This window comes from Anomalospiza imberbis, chromosome 5 (genome assembly GCF_031753505.1).
Source record: "Anomalospiza imberbis isolate Cuckoo-Finch-1a 21T00152 chromosome 5, ASM3175350v1, whole genome shotgun sequence".
NCBI classification, from domain to species: Eukaryota; Metazoa; Chordata; class Aves; order Passeriformes; family Viduidae; genus Anomalospiza; species Anomalospiza imberbis.
The window spans coordinates 44,417,804-44,445,557 of NC_089685.1; the positions used below are offsets into that span (position 1 = coordinate 44,417,804).

Sequence of the window (27,754 nt, forward strand, 5' to 3'; positions counted from 1 at the left end):
TGCTAGGAATCCTACACTTTGTAATGGCCTACAGCATTTAGTGCAGATGGAAAAGCTGCAGTTAGAGCTGTAAGTATGTGTGACAGATTCTTGCTTTCAGACAATCAAGGATGATGGAGACCTTCTGTCCATCTGCACAAAGCACAAGAAACCTGTCAGAAAATGGGCACCACTATTTGTGCCTCAGAGCTGGGCCCAGGCTTGCCAAACACAGTCTTGTAATGTCAAGTGCTGACTAAGCCAAGAAGCAGGAGCCACTGTGACAAGGAACAGAAGAAACTGCTGCTCACCACAATGAGAAATTCCCACTCTCCATTTACTCCAGAACAGAAGCGCGTTTCTGCTGAAAGGCTTCCTGTTTGGTATCACAGCATGTGAAACAAAGAGGGAAGAAAGCAAACAGGGTGTTTCTGGTGAGATCAGAGCTGTGTTTGTCACATTACTGAGTGCTGGGCAGAGCTGTTCTGGTCACACATCATAACTGCTCTGCATGTTTTCTACATCCCTGACTCTGAAAGACACTTAAGCATCTGCAAAATGCTTGAAATATGTGTCTAATACAAGACATGGTTTACATCTGAAAGTGGACTGTGTAAGACTAATTCTAATTCAAAATAATCCAGTACACTTCCAGTACGATCATGTTATAAAGTCCAACCACAAGGCTGGTAGACTATAGTTCTGAACATTTAGCCTAGGGTTTTTCTTCCTCCAGAAAATCCAGGAAAATGAGCAGGTAAGGATTCAACATCAACAAAAATCCCCAAACTTATGGGGTGACTTCATCGCTATCTTTCAGGACAAATGAAGTCCTGAAAGACCTTAAGATACAGAGGGTGGATGATGGGGATGGGGGTGGGCAGGATAGGACAAAGACAACACAATATGAACTCTCATATCCTCCCCATCTCTACTTCAGTGTCACTTAACCTCTCTTAATAGTCTTGTGTGTCTGTGTAACATTTTTAGCAATTGCTGAGTACCTGGTTGCACGGTCTAAAGAATAAACCTAAAACTATGTGTTAAGGTTCAATATATAGGTGCTTAGAATGGCATTCTGAAAACAACTGTGCTATACGCTGAAATACAGAACTTGATTATCTTCAGTGCTTTCACCCCATCCTGAACTGACACAATGATAAAAAGACCCAATTAGTTCAATAAAAAAATGGCAACACACAGTCTAGCAAAGTCATTCATTGTAATATTTATTCTTTGAAACAATGCTGAAAATATAAGATTAAAAAATGTTCCATGCATTTCATAAAATACAGAGAAAGACATTGTCATAAACAAAACAGAATAAGCAAGCCAAACACCCTCTGAAAATCCCGGGAGCTCCACTCTCCACATTGGATCATATGAATACAAAAAGCATATCCAGGAGAAACAGCAGTCTGAGGAAAGTGGCAGGTTATCTGTCAATAACTGGGATAAGTACATATCTTGATCATCAGCCCACAAGAGTTTTGCCATCACCTTTCTTACTACAAAACCAAACTGATTCAACTTGCTTTCCTTGCTACCAGTTCCTGGCATTGTCTTTCGCTAGGAAACCAGGATAGCATAGCAGAATTCACATTAAGTTGCTGTCCAGAGAGGTACTAGGGCCCAAAATGTAGGTAGGTATGGAAAGGTATCAGGGCACAGTAGGTGAGAGGGAATGGCAGCTGTTCTCCTGCTGGAAGCAGGCTGCAGGGACATGCCGTGTCTTCCTAGGAGCACAGCGGGTAGAAAATGCACACGCTGGAAGAAGTATGGGCAGAAGCGGTGACCTAGGGTGATTTTATGATGCTTGTAGCCCCAGTTGTCTGTTCTGTTTATGCTGGATATTAAGTTCTGCACCTTTAAGACCAGTTCTGAGAGCAAAGGGCGGGAGAAGAAGCACACAGTTTATTTGCAGAAACTGCACTTGCTCCCGTGCATTGTCTCTCATGGACTGTGTTGTCTGCAGCATGGACAGCAGGACACAGCTCTCCTTTGCCTTTAGTCAGCTTTTTTAGCTAGCTGAGGCAGAGAAGTTCCCCAGACTGTGGTGTTTCTTTTTCTTGGAACTCATCAGCCCTGCTCTGGACTGAAAACCCAGAAAAACACTGGGAGCTCATGCCTGTAGCCCACTGAGGCCCGGGATGCAGCATTTTCCAGCGCAGGAGGAGAAGAGACTGAGTGAGCTGAGCCACACCCCACAGAAAGAACTTTCTGAATTTGCCATCTCTTCAGAACAGTGAGAGGTTTTATTGTTTGATATTATTCTTTTTTTATGCATGTGAATACTTTGCTTGTTAAATAAACAGACTTTTTCCACTTTTCTCCAAGGAAATCTTTTCCCCAAGGAAATCAGTTGGGGGGAGGGGGGCTGCTTGAATCTGTTTTCTAGAGGGACCCGTTTGGAAGTTCCCTCCCAAATTTGCCCTAAACCAGGACAAGTAGAAAATGTACCTCTTTAAGAATCCCAGTCACACAAAAGAGACGCTGCATTAAAGATGGATGACAAGAGCAACACCTGCATTTAGGTTACAAATGACATTGCTATAAACCGTACTGAATCCTTTTGATCCAGGTCCTTCTCCTCAACCTACAATACTGGGTTTGGCTTTAGCAAAGCTGTTACGAGATCCTTCTCTTGCTTTTCTTTTACAGAACCTCCCACACTCCCACAACAGTTATCAACCACATTACCACCAAACACAACGCCAGCTTAATTCTGGGCTCTGATATAAAAGCAGCCCCACTCTTGTGCTGGGAATGCCCCAAAGCTGCCATAGCTGTATTTGGGGAGGGCAGCGTAGCGAAAGGAAGAACAAGGCTCCACTTACACCAACACCTGCTGCTCCAGAAGCCCCACCCACAAAGCCTTAGGAACATCATAATCAAAGAATTTCATGTGGGGAGGAGCAAAGAGAAGAGAACAGACTGGGATCCTTTCCCCTGCACCTGGGGATGCATCCACTCTTCAGAACAGCATTCTTCCTCCTGCCAGCTCCAAGCCACCTCTGCTGCAGTGTGGAAGGTTCTGCACTGGCCTCCTGAGAATGATGCACCAGAGGGGAAGATTGTTATGGCTGAAAAAGTGGTTTTCATGTTGATCTTTAAAAACATAAAGCTAGAAACTCCTATTTAAAAAAAAAAACAGTGAAGTGTAATTTAGCCTGTAGTACAAACTATTGCAAAATTAGAAGTAAGATATAGAATTGCCCATGCTACACCTTAACTCTTTCCCTTTGCATATATATATCTCAGGAATATGACTTTATATCACACAGTCTTCTCACTTTCCAATTCCCAGAAGAAACCTATTCCTTTCCCTGCACAAGCACAAAGGAGTCAGAAAGAAAACTCCATAGGAAATCCCATGTCCAGCATTTCTCTCTTGGAGTGCTTGCAGCTAGAGTAATGTTTTCTTGATAAAGTTTTTCAAGTTCAATTATATTTAATGTGCTCTATTTAGCTTGCATTAAAAAAACAGAAAATGCTGTAAGAAATTAAGGTCTACACAGGTCTCCACAGGCTTTGGTGAAACACAGAGAGTCTTTTAAAATAACTGCCCAGTTTCCTTTATAGTGGAATTTCTGTGTTGTCCATGTAACCATTACACAGAGTCTTTGTACCACCCACTAAGCTCTTTGCTTCATTCAACTATTTCTGCCCAAAAGCACATCCTTATGTTTCTTCCTACAACACAGCCATCCTCCTACACCACAAAAGATGTAACAAAACAGGAATTAATCACAGGCTGGATACTTACAGGGATTGCTGCTGTTTGCATCTATCTTTCCAGCCTTGGCAAGTTTGGTTGAGTTCTGTTGTGCTTTGCCTTGCTCCTCTCCAGTTAGCAGGGCTTTTATTTCCGAGGGGATTTTCCCTTGGTCCATGGCCATGCACCACTGCTTGTACTGAAATATGCAAACACATAAGGCCTTAGCAAACCACCAGGATCACATTAGCAGACAAAACAGGGCTGTAATCTCTACCTACCCGTATATTCATTTAAGGTCTGAATGTACTGAGCTGAAGCCTCTTACAAAACTGCAGAGCCCTAATGAGCTGAGCCATGGCCACATACCTGGCCTCAGCAAAGCTTCTTTCAGTCAATAAACTGCTACTCAGAGGCAGCACTAGACAGAATACTGTAATTATTAAACAACATGGAACACTCTGTGCAATTTCTTACTGCTGGCATGCAAGAATACCATTCCAGTTCATGGCCTATTAAAAACAAATATTTCATATACTCTGGGGCTGATGGACTACTAAGAGGTCCTTTCCAATTGCGCAAGGCACAGTGGAAGCACATGTGCCTTATTCCTACTTCCCTCATCTTAAATCCTTCATTGCCAAACCCTGAGGCACATCAAAAAAAAACTGTGGACAGTTGGCTGGCTTTTCCCCTGATCCTAAACCTTCTGACTTGTAGTGATTAGCCCTGCCCATTCAATCAAACCTAAAGCCAGGTCAATGCAGTGTCCTCAGCACTGGTGACATTTCAATGACACCACTGTGTCTGTATTTCGCATGAAACATTCTCTTTGGTTAATGCTGCTTATTTGGCCAAAACCCCCATCTCACGTATCTAGAACCACCTACATAGAGAGCATGCTGCAAGAATCCACCTCCCCAACAGAGAAGCAATGACACAATGTGGATATATGTTTGCCCTTTGATATTTCAACACCTCTTCCCACAATCTACCTCTGTCAAAGGTTTTTCAAAACCAGATATTTCAAAGACAACAGACTCAAATGCAATGGCACTTCCTTTGCTTGCTTCCAGTTCAGAACCAGCAGATAACTTGTGACATGAGTTTGTATTCTACACACCAAAGCAGGCAAACAGCTGGATGCATCTGATGTTTTCATACCTCCTGGCCAGCCAAATGCCACTGTCAGTCACTGTGGTCCCGAGAATAAGTGTTCATGAGAACAGGTCCTAGATAATACTGAGGGTTAGGTTAAATTATAGTTCCTTACCATTTCAAGCTCTTCTCTGAGAGCACAGATGGCTCGCTCTCTGCTTGAAACCAGCTCTTCTAAGTACTGGTACCTCAGCTTCTTCCTGGCTCTGCACTCTCTTGCACTCTGACGACTTCTTTCAAGTTTTGCCTTCAAGTCTATTTTGGCAGGTTTACGACCTCGTTTGCCTGGTTTCTTTACCTTGCCTCCAACTACCTGGAAAGGAAGGGCACAGTAAAGATCCTGTTCTGCAAAGGTAATGCTGGAGCCACGTGACAGTAACAACCAGGAATCTCAAGTATAAAATATTGCACATACATGCTGGAGCAACAGAGGAAATAAGAATGCTGAGCTCTGAAGTTTTCAGGACTCTTTTCAGTGGCTCTATTTCTCTCTCATACTGGGGACCCTAGAACTGAACACAGTACTTCAGGTATCTATGAGGGTATCTGGTTATTGAGGAGGCATAATCAGCTTGTAGTGAAATTGCTTTCATATCACCAACAGCCCCTGTTCTAGCAAGTCTGGAAATATTATATTTATAGAGATTAACACTTCAATTTAGAAAAAAATATATATGTGTTTCTATTAATATAATGCAAAACTTAGTTTTGCTGCAGTCAACAGTTTCAGCCTACTCTAAATTCAGAATTATTCACTAGTGACCTGAGCTTCCTTGGGCAAGATTTCTTTCAAAGGAATCTTGAGGAATTTTACTAAACAGGGAACTCAGTCACACCAAGTCCTACCTCTGTTGCCTCTGCTCCAGCATTATATCACCACTCTGGCCATATTCACCTTCAAAACATTACTCCATAGCCTGGTGAGTCTCCTCACACAACCTGTCAGTGCTGAACTCTCCCTGTTCCTAATGCAGATCCCCCTTGCAGAAACTCTCTAGTTTCTTGCCCTATGGAACACAGGTTTTGCAATCACTTTCCCCTCTTCTTTGTAGCTCCTTTTTTACAGGTCTGAGAGCTTCTCCTGCTACAAATAATTTTTTTTTAATTAAAATAAAAATTTAAAAAACCCAGTTTACTCTGTGTTTCCCCACTCAAATATTTTATTCTTAACATGGGAGCACGGCACAAGAAAATCCTAAATATGGTCTGAAGATTAATTTGTTATATGTAACAGGTATAATTCGCGCCATTTTCTTGCTTCACATATATATAATGTTAAATAGTTGTTAGGATGTACCTCTTGGCATTAGAAGCCCCCCCCTTCTCAGGCAAAACTAAGTGTGTGTTGAAACCTGATTTACAAGCAAGGGGATGTGGCTCGCCAGGAGATGGGCCTTATCTGAGGCGATATGGAGACACCCAGGCGCTGATCATCGCGTGAACGACCCGAGATGGACATCAGGAACATCCCCCCGGGCCGATACATGTGAATACTCTGTTCCCGTAAATTTCATCAAGAGTTTCCACGACACCAGACTTTGAATTTCTCTGTCTTGTCGCCGAGAAGGAAATCTCATCAACTTATGGGACTTTGAATGAAACAAAGGACTGAATGCCGAAATCCTGGCCTCAGGCAAAATTTTCCCTATAAAAATCGCTTGCACCAGGATGGTGGTGTGGAGACACAGAGTGAAATCTCTGCTGAGGCTGATCTCTGTGTCTTGCACCCAGCGCCGATCCCGGGCTCGGCACTGTCCTTTTCCGTGTGGCTGGCTAAGTTAGATCTCTATTGCTAAAATAAATTCTTTTTATTTTTTTAATTTGGCTGGATCATTTTTCATTTATAACAAATTCACTTGTCATTGGGCAGTATCACCCAGTAAACATTACATCAGCCACACACCCCAGCTCCCCTCTGTAGTGAGGATTTCTCTTTATTTGCATTCTGACCACACTGTTTGACTGGAGGGGGTGTGGAGAAATACACCTAACACACACACCTGCATATAAGAATTTCACTGCTGCCTTAGTATTTCATCATCCTGCACACAGACAGACTTTTCTAATAGGCAGTGTTTAAAATATCAGAGTTCATCATTTCAAAAAATGCACTTTTACTGTGAAAAGCTACAAAATAAGTAATTTTTAACATTCAAAGAAGTCACTTGTTCTGCAAACTTATCAAGCTGCAATAAAAACAATAACATGGTGAATTGATGTGTCAGAATGAAGAGGGGAAAAAAAGGTTTATACAATTAAGCCTATTATTTCTTTGGAAAGTGAGTCAACAATCACATGCCAAAATAATCCTACCCTCTCTGCATTGTCTCTCTGATTTATTCAGGAGTAGCTGCCTACCATGAGCAAATGAAAGAACAGAAAGTACTTAATGGACATCTATGATAACGAAACAAACACAATACATTCAGAAGAGCAAAGGAAAAAAATGAAGCTCCTTTACACTTGAACTGCTGAATACAATTTAAATAATTCTTTACTTCATCAAGGTGCTCCCCTTAAGATTTTCTAGTTCAGAAAATCTAATGTAGTTCAAAGTAAGATAAAACTAACCAGATGTGGCCAAGGCAGGGGGCAGAAGCTCTAAGTAAGGGAAAGTGACTGTCCCCTTTCAGGCATGACAAGGTCTGTCCTCTCATGGAAACACTCTCCTGGCTGTGGATGGTGTGATCCACATGCCCAGCTCAGCAGAAGGTAGAACCACACAGAATCTTCCCAGGTGGGGCTGTAGGCACTCACAATTTTGCTATTATTGTTTGCACATGGAAGATTGATGCACATTGTATTATACACACTACAGACAAAGTACTTCAGTTCTCAAAGACTTTTAGGACCTGAGGCTTTTCTATGCTAATGCAAGGTAGTTCAAAGTAAATCTTTTAATTCAAGGGCTAGATAAGGTCTTGTAGAGACATAAACTGCAGCTCTCTTAAAAAGCCCTGGCCACTCTGGGTTCTGACCCTCTAGAACTAGAGTGAGCTGCCACTCAAGGCTGGGGCCCCAGCACATGCCACACTGCTGTATGAACAAAAAAGTATCTTGAGTCCTAATCCTGCACAGGAGCATTGACAGCCATGCCCTCTCCCCAAAGCCTCAGGCGGGTGAATGGCTCCCACCACACCATTTCTCATAATCAGCAAGTTAAAGACTGCTTAGCACATGGCAAATGCATCCTGGATCCACCATTATCCATAAATTGCTTTCCCTCTGGTCACTCCAGAGAGCTTTCTACAGATAGGTGTGCCAAATGCTCTCCCTACAAGATATTTTACCACTGTGACATCCCTGAACACAAGTTCCCTTAGGGCAGGAAAAAGGCTTGTACCTTCAACCATTCAACCGCAGTTACCTGCACACGCTCTAACCACCAGGACTATAGAGATAATGAAAAGTTTCCTTCCCTTTTGACTCTAAGCACTAACACCCTAATAATCTGCCTTCACACCATCCCCAAAGACTCATACTGTCTTCATGGCTCCTAGAGTTCACCACACAATTACACATCACCCTGCAAAGGCAGCAATGGTAAGCAATTTAATCAAATCCTGCATCCTCACCAGTTTTTCCTCACCAATATTAGAAGCTCCTGCTGTAACCTTAAGCAACCCAGCTGGGGAAAAAAAGGGCCTGAGAAATCTTTTGCCCCCATACGGCATTACCACATCTCCCTGGCTTCTAGTCCTGTTTGCCTGCTCAGTTGCTATGTTGATGTGACAGAAAGAAGACAAAGCAAAAGTGATAGTTGATGTTGAACATGGCAACAGACCAAGCAAACTTTTTTTGTCCCTTTGTATTCCTCTGCAGTTTATAAAGGGATGTGATCCATTTGCATTCAGCAGATGAGATTTGGGTTTTTTTTCAGGGAGTCATATGCAATCAAGACTCAGAACAACATTAATCATAAAAATTTTCAGAGAAATATTAATAAAGGCATGCATTAGAGATCTGACCAAGCTCCTATTTCAGTTCACTCAGACTTCAGAAAATAGAAGATCCTAACTGTTTTCTCAGGCATATGGTGTGATTCTTGGGGTGTCCTGCACAGGGCCAGAGTTGAACACAATGATCCCAATTGGTTCCATCCAACTCAGCCTATTCTGTGATTCCACAATTTCCTTTTAATACCCTACTTAGATCATAACCACATTCCTGCCTCCCATCAGTGTTCAGGCAAAAAGTTATTTGACCTGGAATTGGATATAGCTGCAATTACTTGACCTGATAGAGAAAATTCCTCAGACTTCTGGATTTTTTTATTAGAAGCATGCAGCAGGTCTCTCCAAAATCCTTGCCAGAATGCACAGTAGAGAGGTCTTCCACAGGAAGGAGATGCACACATAATACAGCTACGCTGTATCAGCTCCTCACAACTCTGAGGAGCTGAGCCCCTCAGACAGAAGATTGGGGTAGAGTTGGCCTCATCATGACATCTGCAGGTTTGAATCAATTTAGCAGATTAATGCAACAGCACCCCAGGCACTGCTCAGCACCACTGACCAGCAATGCTGATCACATTGACCAGGTCAGCATCTCCCAGAAGCTCTGAGTTCATCTATCAATAAACAAGCAGCTCCATCAACCAGTACTTAAGATCCATCTTACGGAGACTCTGCATTGCATTGGCAGCTGAAGGTATAGGTCTGCAGAACTTAATGCAAAATGGAACTGGTGATCATCTACAGAGTTTATATAAAACTATAAAAATTATTAGTAAGCAAAAAAAAACCCTAAGTGCTGTGTTACAGTAGAGGGGGGAAGAATCTATTCCCGCTTGCAAACATTTTTACAAAATCAGAAAGAAAATGCAGCCAGTCATAAGTCTCCTAATAAAGATAAAGTTTTCTGATCTTCCAATTCAAAGCATACCACTCACAGTAGCAGTACAAAACCCAGCTAGAGAGCATGCTTGTTATTCCTCCATTTCATGACATTTTAGATGCCCAATACAATTATTTTACTTTCACTGGCAGACAAAATGCATCAGATAATGACCAAAAAAACTTAAGATACTATTTAGTGAGCAAACACAATCTAAATCTTAAGCAGATGTGTCAACAGAAATTAATCCTAAAATTCTCACCATACGAAGTGCTTCATGTCTTAAGAATGCCATGTTCAGCACAGAAGCATAAAGAATACTGTCTTTGCTGCAACGTCTGTTTTAAAAAAGCATGAGCTAGGGATAAATATCAAGTTTTCATAAAGTGTTATGCGGGCAACCAGATGGGTAAGTTCAGGGCAGCAGTCACTCAGATGTCACCTTGCCACCCCACAGGTGACAGCCCTGCTCTTCCCCAAGGAAGGACTTACAGCCTCACGCAGGAATTATGTCCAACACCGTGCCCTACATATTCTCTCAGTTCACACTAACAGAAACCAGGCACTTTTCCAAACCTGTCTCTGTTAGAATTCGGGCTCAGGGATGGTCAGCTAACTACCATGTGTATCCTCCCAGCCCACTGTAACAATGAAATAAAACTGTTTTAGCTGGTTTAGAGGCTTTAATCTACTCCATTTTAGTCACTCCTTGCAAATATGAGCAGACGTGTCATCTGAGCAATGTTGAGCAGGAGTTTCTTAAAAAATTTAATTACTTGAAATTGCTCCTATCAAACTATAACCAAAGCTGTTAAGGTTTTATATTTCCAAGCAAGCAGTAATGAGAATGCTTTATGTCTGGACATTGTAATAAATTGATAGTAGGATGTTAGTTGTTAGTTCTCTCGAATGTTGAATGTATGTTATAAGGATGAAAGAAGTTTTGCTAAGCTCTGGTGATACATATATATATATATATATATATATAAGTTTTGTAATGTTGAAAGTTGATCTCCAACCATTGGGAAGGCTAAAGCACGAAGAACTGCACACTCCAAGAGGCAGGACGAAGGAGGAGCTGGGTCAGAGGAGTGAAATATGTACAATGTGTGAGGAGGGCTGGCTTACCAACAGCACATGTAGGGTTGTTATGGGCGTGGCTGTACTGTGGTGTCCCCACAGTAGCTCTGTCCCTGTTGTGGCATTCAGAGCATTACCCAGAGCTGACTCCAGGACTGCCTGGGAGATCTCTCTCTCCCTGATCCCCATCAGCCCCACCAGTGAGGGTCAGAGGCTACAAGACAGCTCATGGCCAAAGAATCCCCCAAGCTCTGTATTTCAAACACAAGATTTCACACCTGGCTTGCTCCCACACTCCCTCCAAGGGACATCTGCTTCCCCATAATTATGACCACGTAGAACTGAGTGTTTGATGTCTCACAGCCAGGCTGTGTGGAAAGCAACCCAGCTCCTTGGGTGTAGCCCTTTGTTGAGAGCCTTCCCCTGCTGGAACACCATGTGTTCCCTTGAAAAGGAAAGCTGCATGAACACCAGAGCAAGAAATCAACAGTTGCTGGATCCACAAATATATTAATATCTTTTCTGTGCAAGTCAAGAATATTTGTAATAAAAGACAGCAACCCCGACCTTTTTTGGGGGTGGTCTGTTTTTTGCTTGCTTGTTTTTAACTTCACTGGAATAACAAAAGTGACATTACAAACTTTTGTTTCTCGTTTCTAGCTGTAAACTGAAAAGTTAATTACTGAAATAAGTCTTGTCAGTGTCCCCTATAAAAACTCTGTAATTAATACAAAAGATTACAGTTAGCTGTATAAAACTGTATTTTAATGTTGACTAACAAGAGTTACCAACTTCTTACCCTAGTCCTTATTCCCTCCTTCCCAACGCATATAACAAATACATAATATGTTACATGTAGTCTTGTAAACTAACCAAGAAATTTCACCTATAAAGGCTGAAACCACCCTAACAGAGCTTCTCCATTTTCCTTTGTCCAAATACTTCAGAGATGCACAACTCATGTTTTAACACGAACTAACTGCAAGTAACAGCTACATCACTAAATTCTTTCCTTTCCAGACCCAATAGATCAAATCACAGCAAGAAGTGAGGCTAGTACCTGAACAATCCCTAGGTTAAAAGCAGTGATATAGAAGAAAGGAAGGCCATATTTTGGGGTTCTTTGGGGTTGTTTGTTTGTGGGTTTGTTTGGGTTTTTTGTTTGTTTGGGGGAGTTTGGGGTTTTTTTTATTTGTTTGTTTTTTTGGGTTTTTTTTTTTTGTGTGTGAATAATTTAAAAACATCCTTCTGAAATTAAACATGAAATTTTTTCCAGATCTGATGTTAAGATATTCTACCTCTCCCTTTATTTCTTGCTATTTCCTTCCAATTTTGAGGAATATGTTGACAAGAACCATTCTTCTAATGCCCTCTTAAACCAGATAAGGCTAAATTAAAGTGCTCTATGAATTAGGGAAAAATTTCAGCCTGCAAGCTCAGTTCTAAATTCTCTGTCACATAAATGAAAGCAAACACTGAACTTGGCTGCAGGCAGCTATAGAATGGTCACTACACTACCAAGACAATTTAGTTGATTGAGTTTTTGCAGGGAAAGTCCTTTCACAGGCCAACCCCCTCAGCAAGGAAGAAAGCATGACTCAGTGGAATTTTTAGATTTCAAGGACATGCTGACTCCAGTGTAACCACAGTGACCATAAAATGTGGCATAAATAGTGCTTGCCTCATCCTGACACAGAACCTGCAATGGGAAGAGCCCTCCTAAGGGAAATGGCATCCCTTGAATGGAGTCACCAAACCCTCAAAGTAACCTGCAGCCTCACAAACTACAAAAACTGTGAAGATAGCAAGAAGAGTGAATATACCACTCTGTTGTTTTTTCCTAGTCAACTCAACATCAATTTAAAAAAGAAAAAAAAAAGACCAAAGATTTGACTTACTGACTGGGTAAATAGATTTATTTTATTTCGTAAATGTGTCAAAAATGTTTCAGGGAAAAAAAAGGCATGCTATCACGACTCCACATGACACAATGGTAGACCAAAAATTATTTTTAAATTAAAATCTGGAAGTTGGGTAGTACAAAGAGCCTAAGTCAGACAGAGAAGAACACAAAAAGAAATAACAATCAGATAATGCTCATGAACTATATACGCCTCCAGAACTAAACCTTCTGGATCTTCTAAACTACTGCCCTAATTACACAAACCTTCATGCAGTTCCCAGAGCTGTGAGACATCAGTTATGCAGATTTCCCCCAACCTCCTTCACAGCTGTCAGACAAGGCCAAAATAAAATAAAATAAAATTAAATTAAAATTTAAAAAATAAATACATGTTAAAATAGCAGATCACCATAAACCTTTCACAGCCTTACAATCCACTCTGTGAATTGTGGACTGCCAAATTACTGATTGCTTCTAAATTTCTTTATTCCATAAGAAACCGTGTCAAGCATTTTTCCCCCTTTTGAATTAAAGGGGATCTTCACAGGCTACGTAATTTTGTTCTAGTAAAATTCCAGTGGTGTCTCCAGCACGACCCCCAGAATAACCCATAACCACTCCAGGGAGCTGAAGAACCTAACCTCAGCTGAGAGTCTGAGCTGCACAGCGATGCAGTGAGCAGACACGGCTGCTGCTTTAGGGGCACCCCATTACAAGCAGCAGGAAGATCCGTTCCTTGGGCACCTTCTCATGTTCGGCTCTGCTCAGCTGGAAGCCCCGCACCTTCAGGAACGCCTCTGTGCTGCTCTCATGAGATTCTTCCAATGCTGGAAGAATCCAAGTTCCAGCACCCAGTACAAGGCTGCAACCCACGCTGCTGCCCTCGTACCTCACCATTTGTGCACAGCTGCTATTTATCTAATCAGTTCAGGGTGCTGTTGGGAGCATGAGCCACTGCACTACACCACTGGTGGTATCCAGCCTTTGGCCCATGCCTGGAGGTTTAAGGAAACGCCAGAAGCAGCACCGAAGCGCTGCAAACAAGAACTAAGGGGGGAACCCTTCTTTCCTGGCAGTTGCAGCAAGCAGAGCCCTTCAAGAGCAGATTTCAGAAGGCTCCCTGCACCAAGAGCCTCACCGGCTGCCCTCGGCTCCAGCTCCCAGGCGGGCCCTCTAGCCCTTACCTTGCTGTCATCCATGTGTACCGCCAGCCCCGATCCACCTCGCCGCAGCCCCTGCACGAGGGACAGGCGGAGCCGCCCGCAGCTCGGCAGACACGGGCGCTCACAGAGCCTCAGGGCTGCCCGTGGCCGCCGCCGTCGCACGCCGCCATGTTTGTTTTCAGACGAGGGGAGCGGTAGCGCCAGCAGAGCGGTGCACGCTGGGAACTATAGTCTTGTTCGGCTCCGTTGCTATTGGCCGCCGACCTGACGGGGACGGAAAAAACTACAACTCCCAGCAGGCACAGCAGAGGAGTGGAGCGGCGATTGGTCCTCGCCTCGCCGACCAGGCGAACTACATTTCCCAGGAGGCTCCGGGCGCTCCCCCGCGTCGCCTCAACAGCTGTATTTGTTGTTTTGTTGGTGTTTTTTTTTTCGTTTGTTTGTTTTTTCTCTAATGCTCGCACCACTCCACCTGTTCTGCTGCAACCGCAATGGTTCTGGAAAGATGACCAGGGGCTGGTGGGGCCAGGGCTGCCGGCTGCGACCCTAGCACGGGCTGTCTCGAGCTGAATGAAAAAAAAAAAAACAAACCCAAACCAATAAAACAACAAATTAAGTTTTCTGCTGTTTTATGCCTTGCTTTGCCCTAAGAGTTCCTGAAGACAGTGCCGAATTTTCCAGGCCACCTGGACACTACTGAGCTCCCCCAAGCCTGGAGCAGCATTCTTTTAAATCCTTTGAGAATACCCAGTTCCTTCCTGTTTTCATGTGGACACATGACACTGGTCTAATGTTGAGTGCTTGATGTAAAGCCAGGCCATCGTCCTGTGTCTGTGCCTTGAAATGAGGCCTGTGCTTGCTGGAAAGACACAGGTACCCCAGTACAAAATTCTCTTAAGTATGGCCCACGTTTCAAGCTGGCGGTTGTGAAAAATGCATATTTTATGATTGGCTTTTCGCAAATATTAAATTGAATACTATATGTATTATGTTATATTGATTAGAAGTGCTGTATTAACATTTTAATAGTATGGTAAAGGTAGTTTTGTAGTTAAAATAGAACCTATGTATGTGGGGGTTTTTTTTACTAACTCAAGCAAGAGATGAGATAATGAAGAAACTCTTCACACAGAGATGACAATGATGGGGGCCCATAAAGAATTACTGCCTCCTTATCGGAAAAGACAAACATTCTTCCACCTTCTCTCCGTCTTTATGGAACCACCAGGATTAAGGGGAAGAAGTTGACAAAAACCAGAAAAGTTCTTAATTTGCAAGGAATTTATGCATCATGTATGAGATGTATGAATATGCAACAGGCTACTGCTTTTAAAGATTATTCCTTTGTTCACAAGGCATGCTTATCGGGCTTAAGTGCCCGAGAGCATCCGGACATCCGTAATTCTTTGCTTTTTATTGTCTTGTAATTGTCCTAACTCTAAATTTTCATTACTCTAATTGCATTACTATTTTTATAACCATTTTATTATTATTAAACTTTTAAAATTTTAAAAACCAAGTGATTGGCGTTTATAACACGGTGAAACCTGAAGTTTAATGTGTTTCATGTTGCTGCATGTTTCTTTTTATTCATGCAACTCTATTCGCAGGAGTTTCCCATGACTTAATCTCTTTTACATGCAATTGTTAGGGCTGAAGGCTTTGTCATGGGATTTTCCCCCTGAATCAGAGACCTTCCTCTTGGAGGTATATGCTTGCTAGATGGCAGGGACAAAGCACTTTCAGAAGCTTTTTTTTTTTTTCCCTCTATAAGCTTATACACTTCTCATTTGTCGAAGACAAGGCAGTTTGCACACTGCTTCCTATTTGCTTGTCAAAAAACAGTGAATCAGTTCTGGCAACTCTCCCTTGAAATAATAGCAGTAAAAAAGCAAGGATGATCAAAGTGTCAAACAAGAGGCATCAGCTAATAAAGTGGAAGGAATAGCTTGTTATGAGCTTGTCTCCTTTGATCCCAGCCCCATCGTTACCTTCAAATTCTTTCAGAAGGTGGTGAGGCCCCTCCTGCTTTTGGCACTATCCTCGGGCCATAAAGCTGGCTTTAAAAGCCAGCTGGGGGTTTCCCCGGTGAAGGGAAATATTGAGTGGCAAAGAGCCAACATAGCTCACTTAGGCAACTCTCTGTTGCAACATGAGTGGAGGAAGGAGATTAGACAAAGCCCTGGTGCTGATTCAGAAAGGCCAGAATCCTTTTAACCAGCAAATTAAAGTTATAGCTGCATCTTTTCTTCCCACTAGATTGCCCCACTCTAGCCATCCTGCTTTATATCACATAAGAAGAGCTCCCAGCTTCTGACCAGAATAAAGCATAAGTTCCCTGCCGCAGCACTTAAGAGCTTCTGTATGTTAGCAGGGAACAACTCAAACTATGCATTGCAGTCTGCATTTCCACTCTGGTTCTGTTGTCCTCCTGGGTGAATTCGGACATGCGAGTTGAGTGGAAGTCTGTCAGAACAATTAAGAATGGAACTGGGTATTATTTATATATATATATGCACATACAGAGAGAGGATAAGATTATGACATTTTAAACTAATTTTAACTGTTTAAACATTTAAACCATTGTGATGTACACCAAGGAAATCCTACCTTGCATTACATTCAGTGTCACAAATTGTTTTGTGCAATAACTATTGGCAGGTCCCTGATTAAATTAGTAATATTTGTTAAAAGAAGGGTTGCGCTTCTAAGATCCAGAGAGACTTTGCGGAAGATAAGAGTTCAGCAATCAGGCAATAGATTAAAAATCATTGGTTATGTCAGTGTGACTAAAAAAAGATATAGCTCACAGGGTGATTTTGCACCATGTGCTCATATTTCAACACATCCCAACAGGGTGTTTATTCTCCCTAGATCTGTAAATGTGTTAATTCAGGCAATTCAAAATCTGTTCCTCTGAAATCCTGCCTGAAATAAAAATAAATCTTGCAATATTTTGGTATCAAGCATTTTGCTGAAATTGCTCCACTGTACATTCGTGGAGTCTTTAGAGATTCAGAGCCTTTGAGATGAGTTCATTTGTGGATGTGCGAGCAATGATAAAGCTAAGATATTCTCTTGTTTGTTTTCCAAAGGTACTGAGATGTTAATTGCTTTAATAGAGATGCTAACTATTTGCCACGGGGCAAAGATGGTGCAAGAACAGCCTGTCTTCCAGTCCCTTGGAGTTTGGAGTTTTTTTGTGGAACTGATAGAGAAATTGTGATGCTTTCCCCCCTGTCAGCCCCCCTGAACTGCTAAGCTAGCCCAGCCCTGGGGGACCTGCAGGGATAAGAAGCTTCAGAAACCAGGCGAGATATTCGCAGAGGCTCAGTTTCCAGGTGTTTATTCTCTGGGGAGAAGGAGGAAAAAGAGGAGCGAAAATGGCTGTGGGGTGTTTTTATCTAGGGTCTGGGAGATCTGGGTTATCTGGCTCTGGGCCAATGGGGTACAAAGAGGAAGTAAGGATCATTCTAACAGTCACAGCTGTAGGGGTCTTCCAGCAGGGTGATACCATTCCACAGGGAAATGCAGCAAAATTGCACTTTCCTGCATCCTTTATTATGATACCCAAGAAATGTTTCTGGAAATAGAAGAAATTCTGTCTTTCAATTTGTAGACTCTGTTCACACTGAGAGAAAACCTTTAACTTGTCATTTAAACCCACCAGTTAAAGCATTTGTCACCGAGAAGTGATCAAAAAAAAGTTTATTTACCTAATATTCTATATCTTATTGTTGTTTATATAACTAGGATAAAAGTATACCAGTTTGTTGTTGGTTTGTTGGTTTTTTTCATATATTAGAGAAGCTATATATGCTAAAGTCCTGGAAGACCTGGTAAACACATGAACAGCACATGCTCACAAGTACAGTGATTGATTACCTCATTGGTAGGATTAAAAGAAATTCTGTTTAAAACAAATGTTCTTTGAAAGTTGGTTTTTAAAACCTAATCAGTGTTTCAGCAAAGCACAGCACATTGGAAGCCTGATCTGCAACTACTTCCTATACACTGTATAATTAAATGTTGATAAGGGGGTTACTCTCGTATTTGCTAAATTCTACTTTGTGGCAAGATGAGCGCCTTCTGTAGTTGCAAATGTGTAAAGTCATATCTACAAGGGGAGTTCTTCCTGTTTAGCTATTGCAAATGTACTGCTCAAGTAAAATGGACTTGAAATAAGAAAATTCGGAATAATCAGCTCTTGTCCTGTGCATACACACAGGCAGAAAAGTTACTGCTTTATCTAGCCAGAGTAACTTTCCCACATAAGCAAAATCTTGAGACAGTGCTCATGATACTTTTATATTGCTGAAGAGTATCTGTAAATTAAAACATTGCATGAAAATGTTTATGCTGCAGTTGGAAAGGAGCTACTTCATATTTTCTAGCTTGTGGAAGGGAGAAAAAGTTAGATGATCCTACGCTTCACACCTGTGACTGGTAGTTCCAAATACGATCAGAGGGGAAAACCAGAAATGGTTCAAAAAGTCATTTGATTAACATGGATTTCTCACAAAATTTAAACTAAATATAAGAAACTGAGAGCCAAGGATCAAGACAAATCACTGATTAAGAAGATGACAAAGAGTGGGTGGAAGTTCAGTGAGGTGTGCAAGTGAGTAAAATTTAACCTTGTTCTGAAACAACAAACAAACAGAACAGCACAATATGCCACGTTCAGGAATGTGAGAGCTGTGTTGTATCTGGCACTTGAACAACAGAGAATTATTGCTGCTGATATGGTAATTGCAGAGGTACAGAAAAAAGTGGGTGGATCATGTGAAATTCATTAAATACTTGAGGTGAACTTACAGCAGGATTAGTCTTAGTTGTGTACATTGATCTCTATGTACAACTGGTTTACTAAAAAGGCATATTGTTCATTCTCAAGAGGTTTAAAAATCCACTTCAGCTCAGTGTCTTTTTTTTTTGGTTCTTAAAATATTTTGCAACATGTTACTCCCCTTTGGCCTATGCAAACAAATATGTCTGCAATATGCATACCTACTAGAGCCAGTCAAAACTGCTGTCAGTAGCTGGCTTTTCTGGTAAGAGCATTTATGGTTGCTTTCCACAAGACAGAAAATAATTTTAAACACTTTTGTCCAGCACCAAATTCTGTGGCATGGGCTGTGCTCACATTCTAAACATTTACCAATCTAAGTCTGATACGGTTGTCTTGTCCAAGGGCATAAACAAGGTTTCTGCACAGCCTGAGCAAAAACTGAAGGACTTGTATGGCAAGCTGGATCTCTGCACCGTAACTGGGTCAGAGAACTTCCATGATGACCTTGACTACTGTCAGAAATGCCATTGTCCCTTATGTGAAGGGTTGGAGCATCACATACAGCACTTTGCCCTGGTCTGCACTGCTCACTCCATCTTAAGTCAGCATCATACCTGCTAACTCCTGGCTTGCAACTGTGTTTAAGTGTATTGGAATTCCTGTGTTGCTGTAGCTGCCCATGAACCTTGTATTTGTGTTTAATGAGGTTTGTATTTAATGAGACTGCTCATGTGAACAGGAGTTACAGGATCAAATCTGCACCGCAAAAAGTGTTGCATTAATTTGTAGTAAGTGTAAATAAAGGATACACTCCTGGATAACACACACTAATTCACAGGGAATTTCACTGCAACAGGGAAAATAAGCAGCAGGTACCTGGGAGGTGACAGGCTGCTTGCCTCACCCATCCATATCCATGCAGGGGAAATAAAAGTGGGTTGTTTCAGAAATACACTGAAAAAAGCACTGTTACCCCTTAACCTGTTGTCAGCTTCCTTCTTCATGACTCCCAAAATGTTCCTGACATGTCCCAGCGTTCCCATTCCACTAATATCCCCTGAAAAAAAATCCACCAACTTTTCCTTTCCTTTGGAGAGACCTGGGGTTGTTCAGCCTGGAGAAGAGAAGGCTCCAGGTAGATGAAAAGAGAACAACAATAACAGGTAACACTTTTTTTAACGTGACTGGGGCTAGCACAGTTTGACTCACATGGGTAGGTTGGTTTTAGAGAATGTTACTTTTAAGCATGTATTTCGAAAAATAGGCTGATAAAATTTTGCATTTTACTTCACTGAGCTTGCAAAAATTTGCCTATCATGTGGGCCAGGTACAACCCACTAAAAAAGTGCAGATAATCTTGAATTTCTTTTCCTACTTTTACACAACCTGATGCTTTGTCAGATTCCTTGAAAAGTACTGCTGACACCTAAACAATGAATGTAAATACATTCTCTCTTGGCAACTCAAAGCAAATTGGAAAGGCTTCTCAGGTATTTGGAGTAATTTAGGTAGCAACTAAAATGAGAGACTTAAAAGTTCTGTTTAACTCCTCAGTCAGGCATATGCCTCAAACTCTGCTCACTTTGATCTTGGCATCACTGGAAGAAATAGCATTTAAATTTGCAAGTCCGACTGCTGATAGTTCTCAAACTATCATATCAAAAATCTAACAACCAAGAAGATTGACTACAAATACACATAAATATCTAGTTTTCTCATTCACATGCACATATTGTACACAAAAAAAAATTGTAAACTCCAAACTATCTCTGACTTTAAAACATAATTGATTTGTGGCAACTGCTTGAAGATTTGGAGGATTAACTGTAATTATAAGGTCGAAATTAGAAAATATTGACTAGTATGCAAAAAGCATTTCAGTACAAGATTGGGGCAGGGGTGGAGTGGGTGTGTATTTATTTCCCCTACGTCTAGAAGGACCATAACAAAAATCCACACACTGAATTCTTATTCTTTCTTTTGAATTTTATCAGACTGCTAAACAAATGTCAGACAAGATTCATCCAAGGGAAGAAGGAAACAGACTCTGTGAAACAGTAGCACTGAAATCAAGGTATCTGGTTTTTAAGCAAGTGGTCTGTTTTGAACTTCTACTTCATGATTTCCTGTTTGAATTTGCAACTGAGGACTATATTGTCCCTCCAGAACTGAAATCTAAGACTAGTGTTTTAGAAACTGTGAAAAATGCATATTTTATGATTGGCTTTTTGCAAATATTAAATTGAATACTATATGTATTATGTTATATTGATTAGAAGTGCTGTATTAACATTTTAATAGTATGGTAAAGGTAGTTTTGTAGTTAAAATAGAACCTATGTATGTGGGGTTTTTTTTTACTAACTCAAGCAAGAGATGAGATAATGAAGAAACTCTTCACACAGAGATGACAATGATGGGGGCCCATAAAGAATTACTGCCTCCTTATCGGAAAAGACAAACATTCTTCCACCTTCTCTCCGTCTTTATGGAACCACCAGGATTAAGGGGAAGAAGTTGACAAAAACCAGAAAAGTTCTTAATTTGCAAGGAATTTATGCATCATGTATGAGATGTATGAATATGCAACAGGCTACTGCTTTTAAAGATTATTCCTTTGTTCACAAGGCATGCTTATCGGGCTTAAGTGCCCGAGAGCATCCGGACGTCCGTAATTCTTTGCTTTTTATTGTCTTGTAATTGTCCTAACTCTAAATTTTCATTACTCTAATTGTATTACTATTTTTATAACCATTTTATTATTATTAAACTTTTAAAATTTTAAAAAAACAAGTGATTGGCGTTTATAACAAATGGTAGCAGAGGATGATTCCTAACACCTCTCTGCCGGTGCCTTAGGAGAGTCAGAGTGAGAAGACGCGTCCTGCCCTGATTAGGCAGCCTCGCTCTGCTCCCCTGGTGCTGCCGACAGATGCAGGTTACGATCCGATGGACAAAAGGAGACTATAAAACAAAGAAAAGGGAAAGGATTCCCTAAAACCGCGGTAATTAGCCCCTAAGACCAAAGTGTACACGAAGAACAAAGACCCAAGGACAAGGGATAGGTAAGTATTTGTTGGGATGGGGTGGATAAGGGGGGATGAATGTGTGTGAATGGGGTGGATAAGGGGGGATGAATGTGTGTGAATGAGAGGCGGGCTGGTTACCCCAGACCTGCTAAGTGAGTGCAGTAGTCTCCCATGCTGCGTTTCCATCTTTTTCGCGAGAAAAGCGGCCAGTACAGAGACGAAGCGAATGATAAAAGAGTGAGAGAATCCCCCCGGGGAAAATTGGGATTGCTCGGGGAAAGAGTGGGACCCCTTGGAGAGAAGGAGCCGAGGGTGTTCCCGGTATAATCCATTGGGTAAAATAAAAGGTAAAAAGAGGGTTTTCTTGGCATAATTAATTGGAGGAAAAAAATTCAAAAGGTAAAATGTGTGGGAGGGGCCCCTAAAAATTCTGCTTTGGACAACACAGCTAGATTGAGGGATATCCAAGAATACCAACACTGGCCAGTAACACCTATTACCCTGTGGGTGGGAGCTTAGGCAAAACCCACAAAACTAGCCTTGTTCCCCTGGGCGTGAGGGGGAAGTTGTGACTGCAGCCAGCCTCAAAGGTGAATTGGAGGCAAACAAAAGGTACCTTTACTTGTTGTGTACGCGATGGTGGGACCCGCACCAACAAGTCCCCTGAGGGTGGGAGCTTAGGCAAAACCCTGCAAAAACTTGAGTGAAAAAGTCTGCTGGGTTGAGATATTAACCTTCGAGAGCACCCAGGATTGAGTAACTCAGGGCCCTTCCCAGAGGCCCAGCATCGTAGGACCTTTTAGCACCGCGGCTGCGTAAAGTAGTCGTCTAACCCATTCCCCCTGGGGGAGGGGGTGTGGGGAGTCCAGATCTGGCAAGGTACGGAGGTCCGAAACCCTGACTCTGAGGCTATCTCTAGGGAAGAGGGATAGCCAAACCTCGGGGAGGTGGAAGGGGTCAGGGTGGGGGCTTACACGATTCACAATTCTCTGGCAACAGAAATCCCTTTGTGTAAGTCTAAGAGGTTTGCTAACGTTTCCTTCCTCTGTGCAATAAAATAAAGGGAAATGTAGAAGTATGAATGGACAGGCCTGAGGGTGCAGATGTGTGTGCGAAAGTAAGTGGAAAATAAAGGTGAGTAAATAGAAATTAGTGGAAGATATGCAATGCAGATTGTTTGTTTTGAGTTAAATAAAAATGAGTAAGTGTGCACGAATGAAAGTATATGTAACAATATTGTGAAGTCCAGAAGTATGAATGAACAGGCTTGAGGGTGTGAATGTGAGTGAGAGTGAGCGAGAGATAAAGGTGAGTAAATGGAAATGAGTGGAAGATATGTAATGTAGATTGTTTATTTTGAGCTTTATTTTTTTAGAGGGAGGTGTATTATGTCGAATGGTTTGTGAGAGAAAGAATTTTTTGCATGGGTAGTTGAAAGAAGGTAGTATTTAGGTTGTTAGAAAATGTGGGGGAAAAAAAAATAGCATGGAATGAATAGATAAGATTTTTGGGAAAAAAAAAATGGGACAGAAAACCAGTAAAAAGGGAAAAAAAAGGGGAAAAGGGAGTGGAACAAGAGGGAACCACACCACTCGCAGTCGAGCCGCTTGTCCCGGGCCCTGGCTCGCCGCTTGTTTCAGCTCCGCCTGTCCCAGTCCCGGCATTTGTCCCAGGTTCCAGCGAGCCGCTCGCTTCGGCTCCGCCGGCCCCGGTGCCGGCGCCTGTCCCGGTGCCTGTTTCGCCGCCCGCAGCCTCTGTACCAGTCCCTGTCTCGCTGCTCGCGGCTGCCCAACCGGCCCCTGCCCCCATCCCGCCCGGCTGGTCCGTGGCCGCTCTGCCGGCCGTGCCTGGCGGGCTCTCGTCCGTCCCGTCTGTCCCATCCTTGACAGCTCCTCCTGCGGCTGTTTCCTCTGCCCCATCCCCAGCGACTCTGACTGTTCCAGCTGCGCTGGGCACCGCCGCTGCTGCTTTGCCTCTGCTGGGAACAGCTGACCCAGCCGCCATTATTAACCACGCTCCCGGCTGGTACACTCTGGAAATGCCCCCTCGTTTGGCGGTTCCGGCAGCGAGCCCTGCCCATGCTCCCCTGAGCTCCGTTCCCCTGGTAACCGCAGCTGCAGCCAAAAAAAAAAAAAAAAAAAAAAAAAAAAAAAAAAAAAAAAAAACACAAAAAAAAAACTCGCACCTGGAGGACGCCCCTTATAGGAACACGAGAAGTTCAGTTAGAAAACAACATTCTCCAGACTCTTCCTCACAACACGGGAGAAAGGCTATAGAAAAAGACTGGGATCTGTTTCCACTAAGAGAGGTCCCGATGGGAGGGGGTGGAACTGAGTTTGTAAATGCTCCTTTAACTTCTTCTGAGGTCAGGAATTTTAAAGAGGAAATCAAAGGGATTTTGAAGGATCCCATAACCACTGCTGAACAATTAGACCAATTTTTAAATTCAAGCATTTATACCTGAGAAGAAATGTGGTCAATAATAAAGATACTATTTTCTCCAGAAAAAAGGGAAATTATCAAAATTGCAAGCAAAGACAAGTAGTTTAAATTATTTCTTCCAATTTGCATTGTGATTTTGCATCTTGAAATTTGTAACTTGCTATACTCTAAAGTTGAAAAACTAGTTTACAGCTGTGACATAACCAGACCTACTTTTAATTTATTTTGAATCGATGTGAAGCTGTTCAATCACATGGTTCTCAGTGTGTAAAGTTAAACTAAAGGTAACACCAGCTGCTTGGCAGGTCAATGAGAAACATTTTTTTCTTCCAGCCAGTCCTTTTACATGTACCCAAATGTGTTTTGCTTTTTTAGTTTTTTTGTTTTGTTTGTGTTTTTGGAAGTGCTGACTACTTGCAGTGCACCTAGAACAGCAACTAGAGTTGTGCATGCATAGCACTTTTGAAAAATAAGGCTTATTTTTTTTAACCTCGAATTGGAGTTGGCTACATATATAAATGGGAACACACAAAGCTGGATGAAGAAAAAGTTTCAGTATCTTCTAATGTAAGCTGTTAATTTGTTACTTTCAGCATCACTGTGGTTCTGTGACACACACACACATAAAAAAAAAAAAATTGGTGGGGGGGAATCTCTGCTTGCTGTAGTTTTATTTCTGGAATGAGTTAGACAGCTATGAAGAAGTTGTGGGTTCCTTGTGTGGTTTACCCAGGCCTGCAGGGAGGGCTTGGTTGTGATTCCCTCTGTGCTGCAGGTAGCCCTGCAGCGTGGCAGCAGTAGCTTGCCTCTAGTGAGTTTGCAGGCAGGGTGCTTCACCACTGCAGTGTTCAGGTGCTGTTTCCTATTGTGACATTACAGCTTAAATTCAAGAGTGCCTCTTTCCATCCAATTATTGTTTGTACCACAGGAGCCTCTTTGAACAGCGTTTCCTAATGGTCAAAAAGAAAGTATTGCAGAGACAAATTCCTTACTTTTTGTCTCTCCCCACTGTATTCATGTTTTGTCCATTCTGTCTTCAAAATATGGATTTGTAAAACTCATGCTCTGTGTCGTCAGATGCCCTTCCCAAATCAAACCTTGGTTTTGTTGCAAATTGCATTGCACTAACTAGCATTGTCTTACTTTTTTGGTGCAGGCAGGGTCACTTTGGAAGTAAGTTGTTGTTTACCTTGTTCCTACAACCTTTTTGAGCTTGTGAATGAAAAAAAAAATTGTGATAGAAAAACAAGTCTTTAGTTTTGGCACTGTGTCAGCTGTGAGTGGCTAGTAGCCTTGGTGGAGAGTGCCATGAATTGCATGCTTGCCAAACGCACATAACAAAAGTAATTTAATTTGTAAAGAAGTTGAAAAAGGGGGAAGAGTGATTGGCAGACTTACCTCTCTGAGACATTGGAATGTGGACTGATGTTAGAAGGTGGACTGATGCTGGAATGTGGATGTTAAAATGTGAAGAGAGAGAAAGAAAGGGAGAGAAAAAGAGAGAGGGAGGTGAAGGACAGAGTTAAACGCAAGACTGTTAAAAATAAATAAATAAATAAATAAATAAAAGGGACCACCGCTAGAGATAAGATCAAGGCAGAAATAGCTGACTTTCACAAAGTGATTTATTTGTTTAAGCAAGAACTCTTTTCTCCTTCTGGTTTTTTGTTGTTAAGAAGAGGAGGCTTTTTGTTCTGAAGAATGAGTTAAATGTTGCCCAAAAAGTAAAAAAACAAGAGATGTGATTCATGTTCGTGTTAAAATTGACCTGGTCTTTCTATTTAACTACTAATAGCTCACAAGAAGAATTGGCCTCTGCAGCTATTAAAACAGCTAGATACAAGAAGAAGAAGCAGCTGTAGAAAAAGCTTTTAGTTAAACCCAGAAAGTTTTGAAGAAAACTAATGGTAAAAGTTAATGCAGTATTGTTTTTCTTTTAACACTGTGTTATTAAGAAGTCCTTTCCAGGTACCACTAAAGCAGCAATCTGAACTACAGAAAGAGGGTGAATTCACGACAGCAAAATCAAAGAACTTGTGAAGAACCTTGAAGAATGGACTATCACATCTAAACCGGGTGATATCAAATTGACTTTCGACTGGGACTGGGTGGTAATAGTCTAGGAAAACCCAAATGAACCAAAGAAAGTACAAAAAAATAACACCTAACTGAGAAATAAGGCAAAGCTTACATCACTGGTTTTAAGCACTGCCTAAATAAGTCCTCTGACGCCTCCGACACCTCCTTAGGAGAGGAACATTACCACTTCAAACAGGAAGAACAAGATTATTTTAATCAGAGTTCTCACATTCTGGCCTTAGCCTGTGACTTATACAAGGAAGAAGGGAAATTACCATCAGTATTATACTGTATACTTTATTTGATTCATCCCAGTGCTGGACACGCTAACTGGGTTATAAGTAAATGTTCAAATTATGAGAATAATTGGTATTGGAGCTCACAAAATCTATGTTCTCATTGCAATAAGTATTGAGTACTGAATCTATCCCCTATAGAGATAGAACTCAAAGCCACTGAGGTAATAACTTTGTTTTGTGGATGGGAATTATCAGTGCCTGTTGACTGAGAGATACTTGAGGAATGGTAAGAAACCTCAGTTAAAGAGTGTTGAAAAGGATTTGCCTAAAAATATTTAGTAAAAAGAGTAACAAAGGAAACAGAGGGCAAGCCTGGATTGACCACTGTACTCGCCACCGAGAAGATCACACATACCTGCTATGGGAAGCAACTCCATAGGCAGGGGAGGTGGGGGTATAAGCCATACCAGACCTCTGTTATTCCTGTTTCTGTCTCTCATTTGTTGTCTTTTACCTTTTGAGATACTGGCAAGATCGTGTCACAAATGCTACAAAAAATATTACATGGAAAGAAACCAAAGTTCCTTTTTTGTTACACACCCCCATGTCAACAGCCACTGTTATAACCCATCCAAACTGAGTACCTGCAGGAAAAATGGGGAAAAATATTGAATTACAAGGAACTTAGGAAAAAGTGGTAATAGATGGGGCATTGAATGTCCAAAATGAGACAGATTAATTTGTTTTACATTTGATTTCAGGAATACAGTCCAAGATTAGGCAAAAAGGCCATTAGTAAAAAAAAAAAAAGTGAAATCAGCACAGCAATCTACCTCTGTATTAAACCCAAATTATATACTGAATCATATTATAAGACTCCAAGCAGTCATAAAAAAGATAACAAACAAAGCCGCTCAGGCATTAGAATTAAAGGAATAACCCAGATACCGGTCCAAAAGTGGGAAAACAATGTTAAAAACTAACTGATGGGATAATGTATTGAAGAATGGATAGTGGAAGAAATTAGGATTACAACTGTTCTGATGTTTCTTCCTTGTTTAATCCCATCTTTAATTTGATTACTAACATAGTTTAAAGAATGCAATTAGATAAGAAATATTGCTCAAGCCAAATGATTTATAAAGAATAAGAGGAGGGATTGTGAAAAATGCATATTTTATGATTGGCTTTTTGCAAATATTAAATTGAATACTATATGTATTATGTTATATTGATTAGAAGTGCTGTATTAACATTTTAATAGTATGGTAAAGGTAGTTTTGTAGTTAAAATAGAACCTATGTATGTGGGGGTTTTTTTTACTAACTCAAGCAAGAGAT

General features: G+C 41.5%; 1 protein-coding gene across 1 annotated transcript; it reads right to left on the bottom strand.

The window, feature by feature from the left end:
• Positions 1-1,191: 1,191 nt before the first annotated feature.
• On the bottom strand, positions 1,192-14,020 carry CREBL2 (cAMP responsive element binding protein like 2). Its single transcript, XM_068190417.1, has 4 exons — positions 13,856-14,020; positions 4,968-5,165; positions 3,746-3,893; positions 1,192-3,026 (listed from the first exon to the last, which is right to left on the bottom strand). Coding segments are annotated over exons 1-4 (363 nt in total). The 5' UTR covers positions 13,871-14,020; the 3' UTR covers positions 1,192-3,024.
• Positions 14,021-27,754: the final 13,734 nt, after the last annotated feature.

Excerpts from the sequence above, each read along its gene's own strand:
- CREBL2 (XM_068190417.1), bottom strand. Across the intron at positions 3,894-4,967 it reads TCAGAGAAGAGCTTGAAATG|TACAAGCAGTGGTGCATGGC; the intron begins GTAAGGAACTAT and ends TGCATATTTCAG.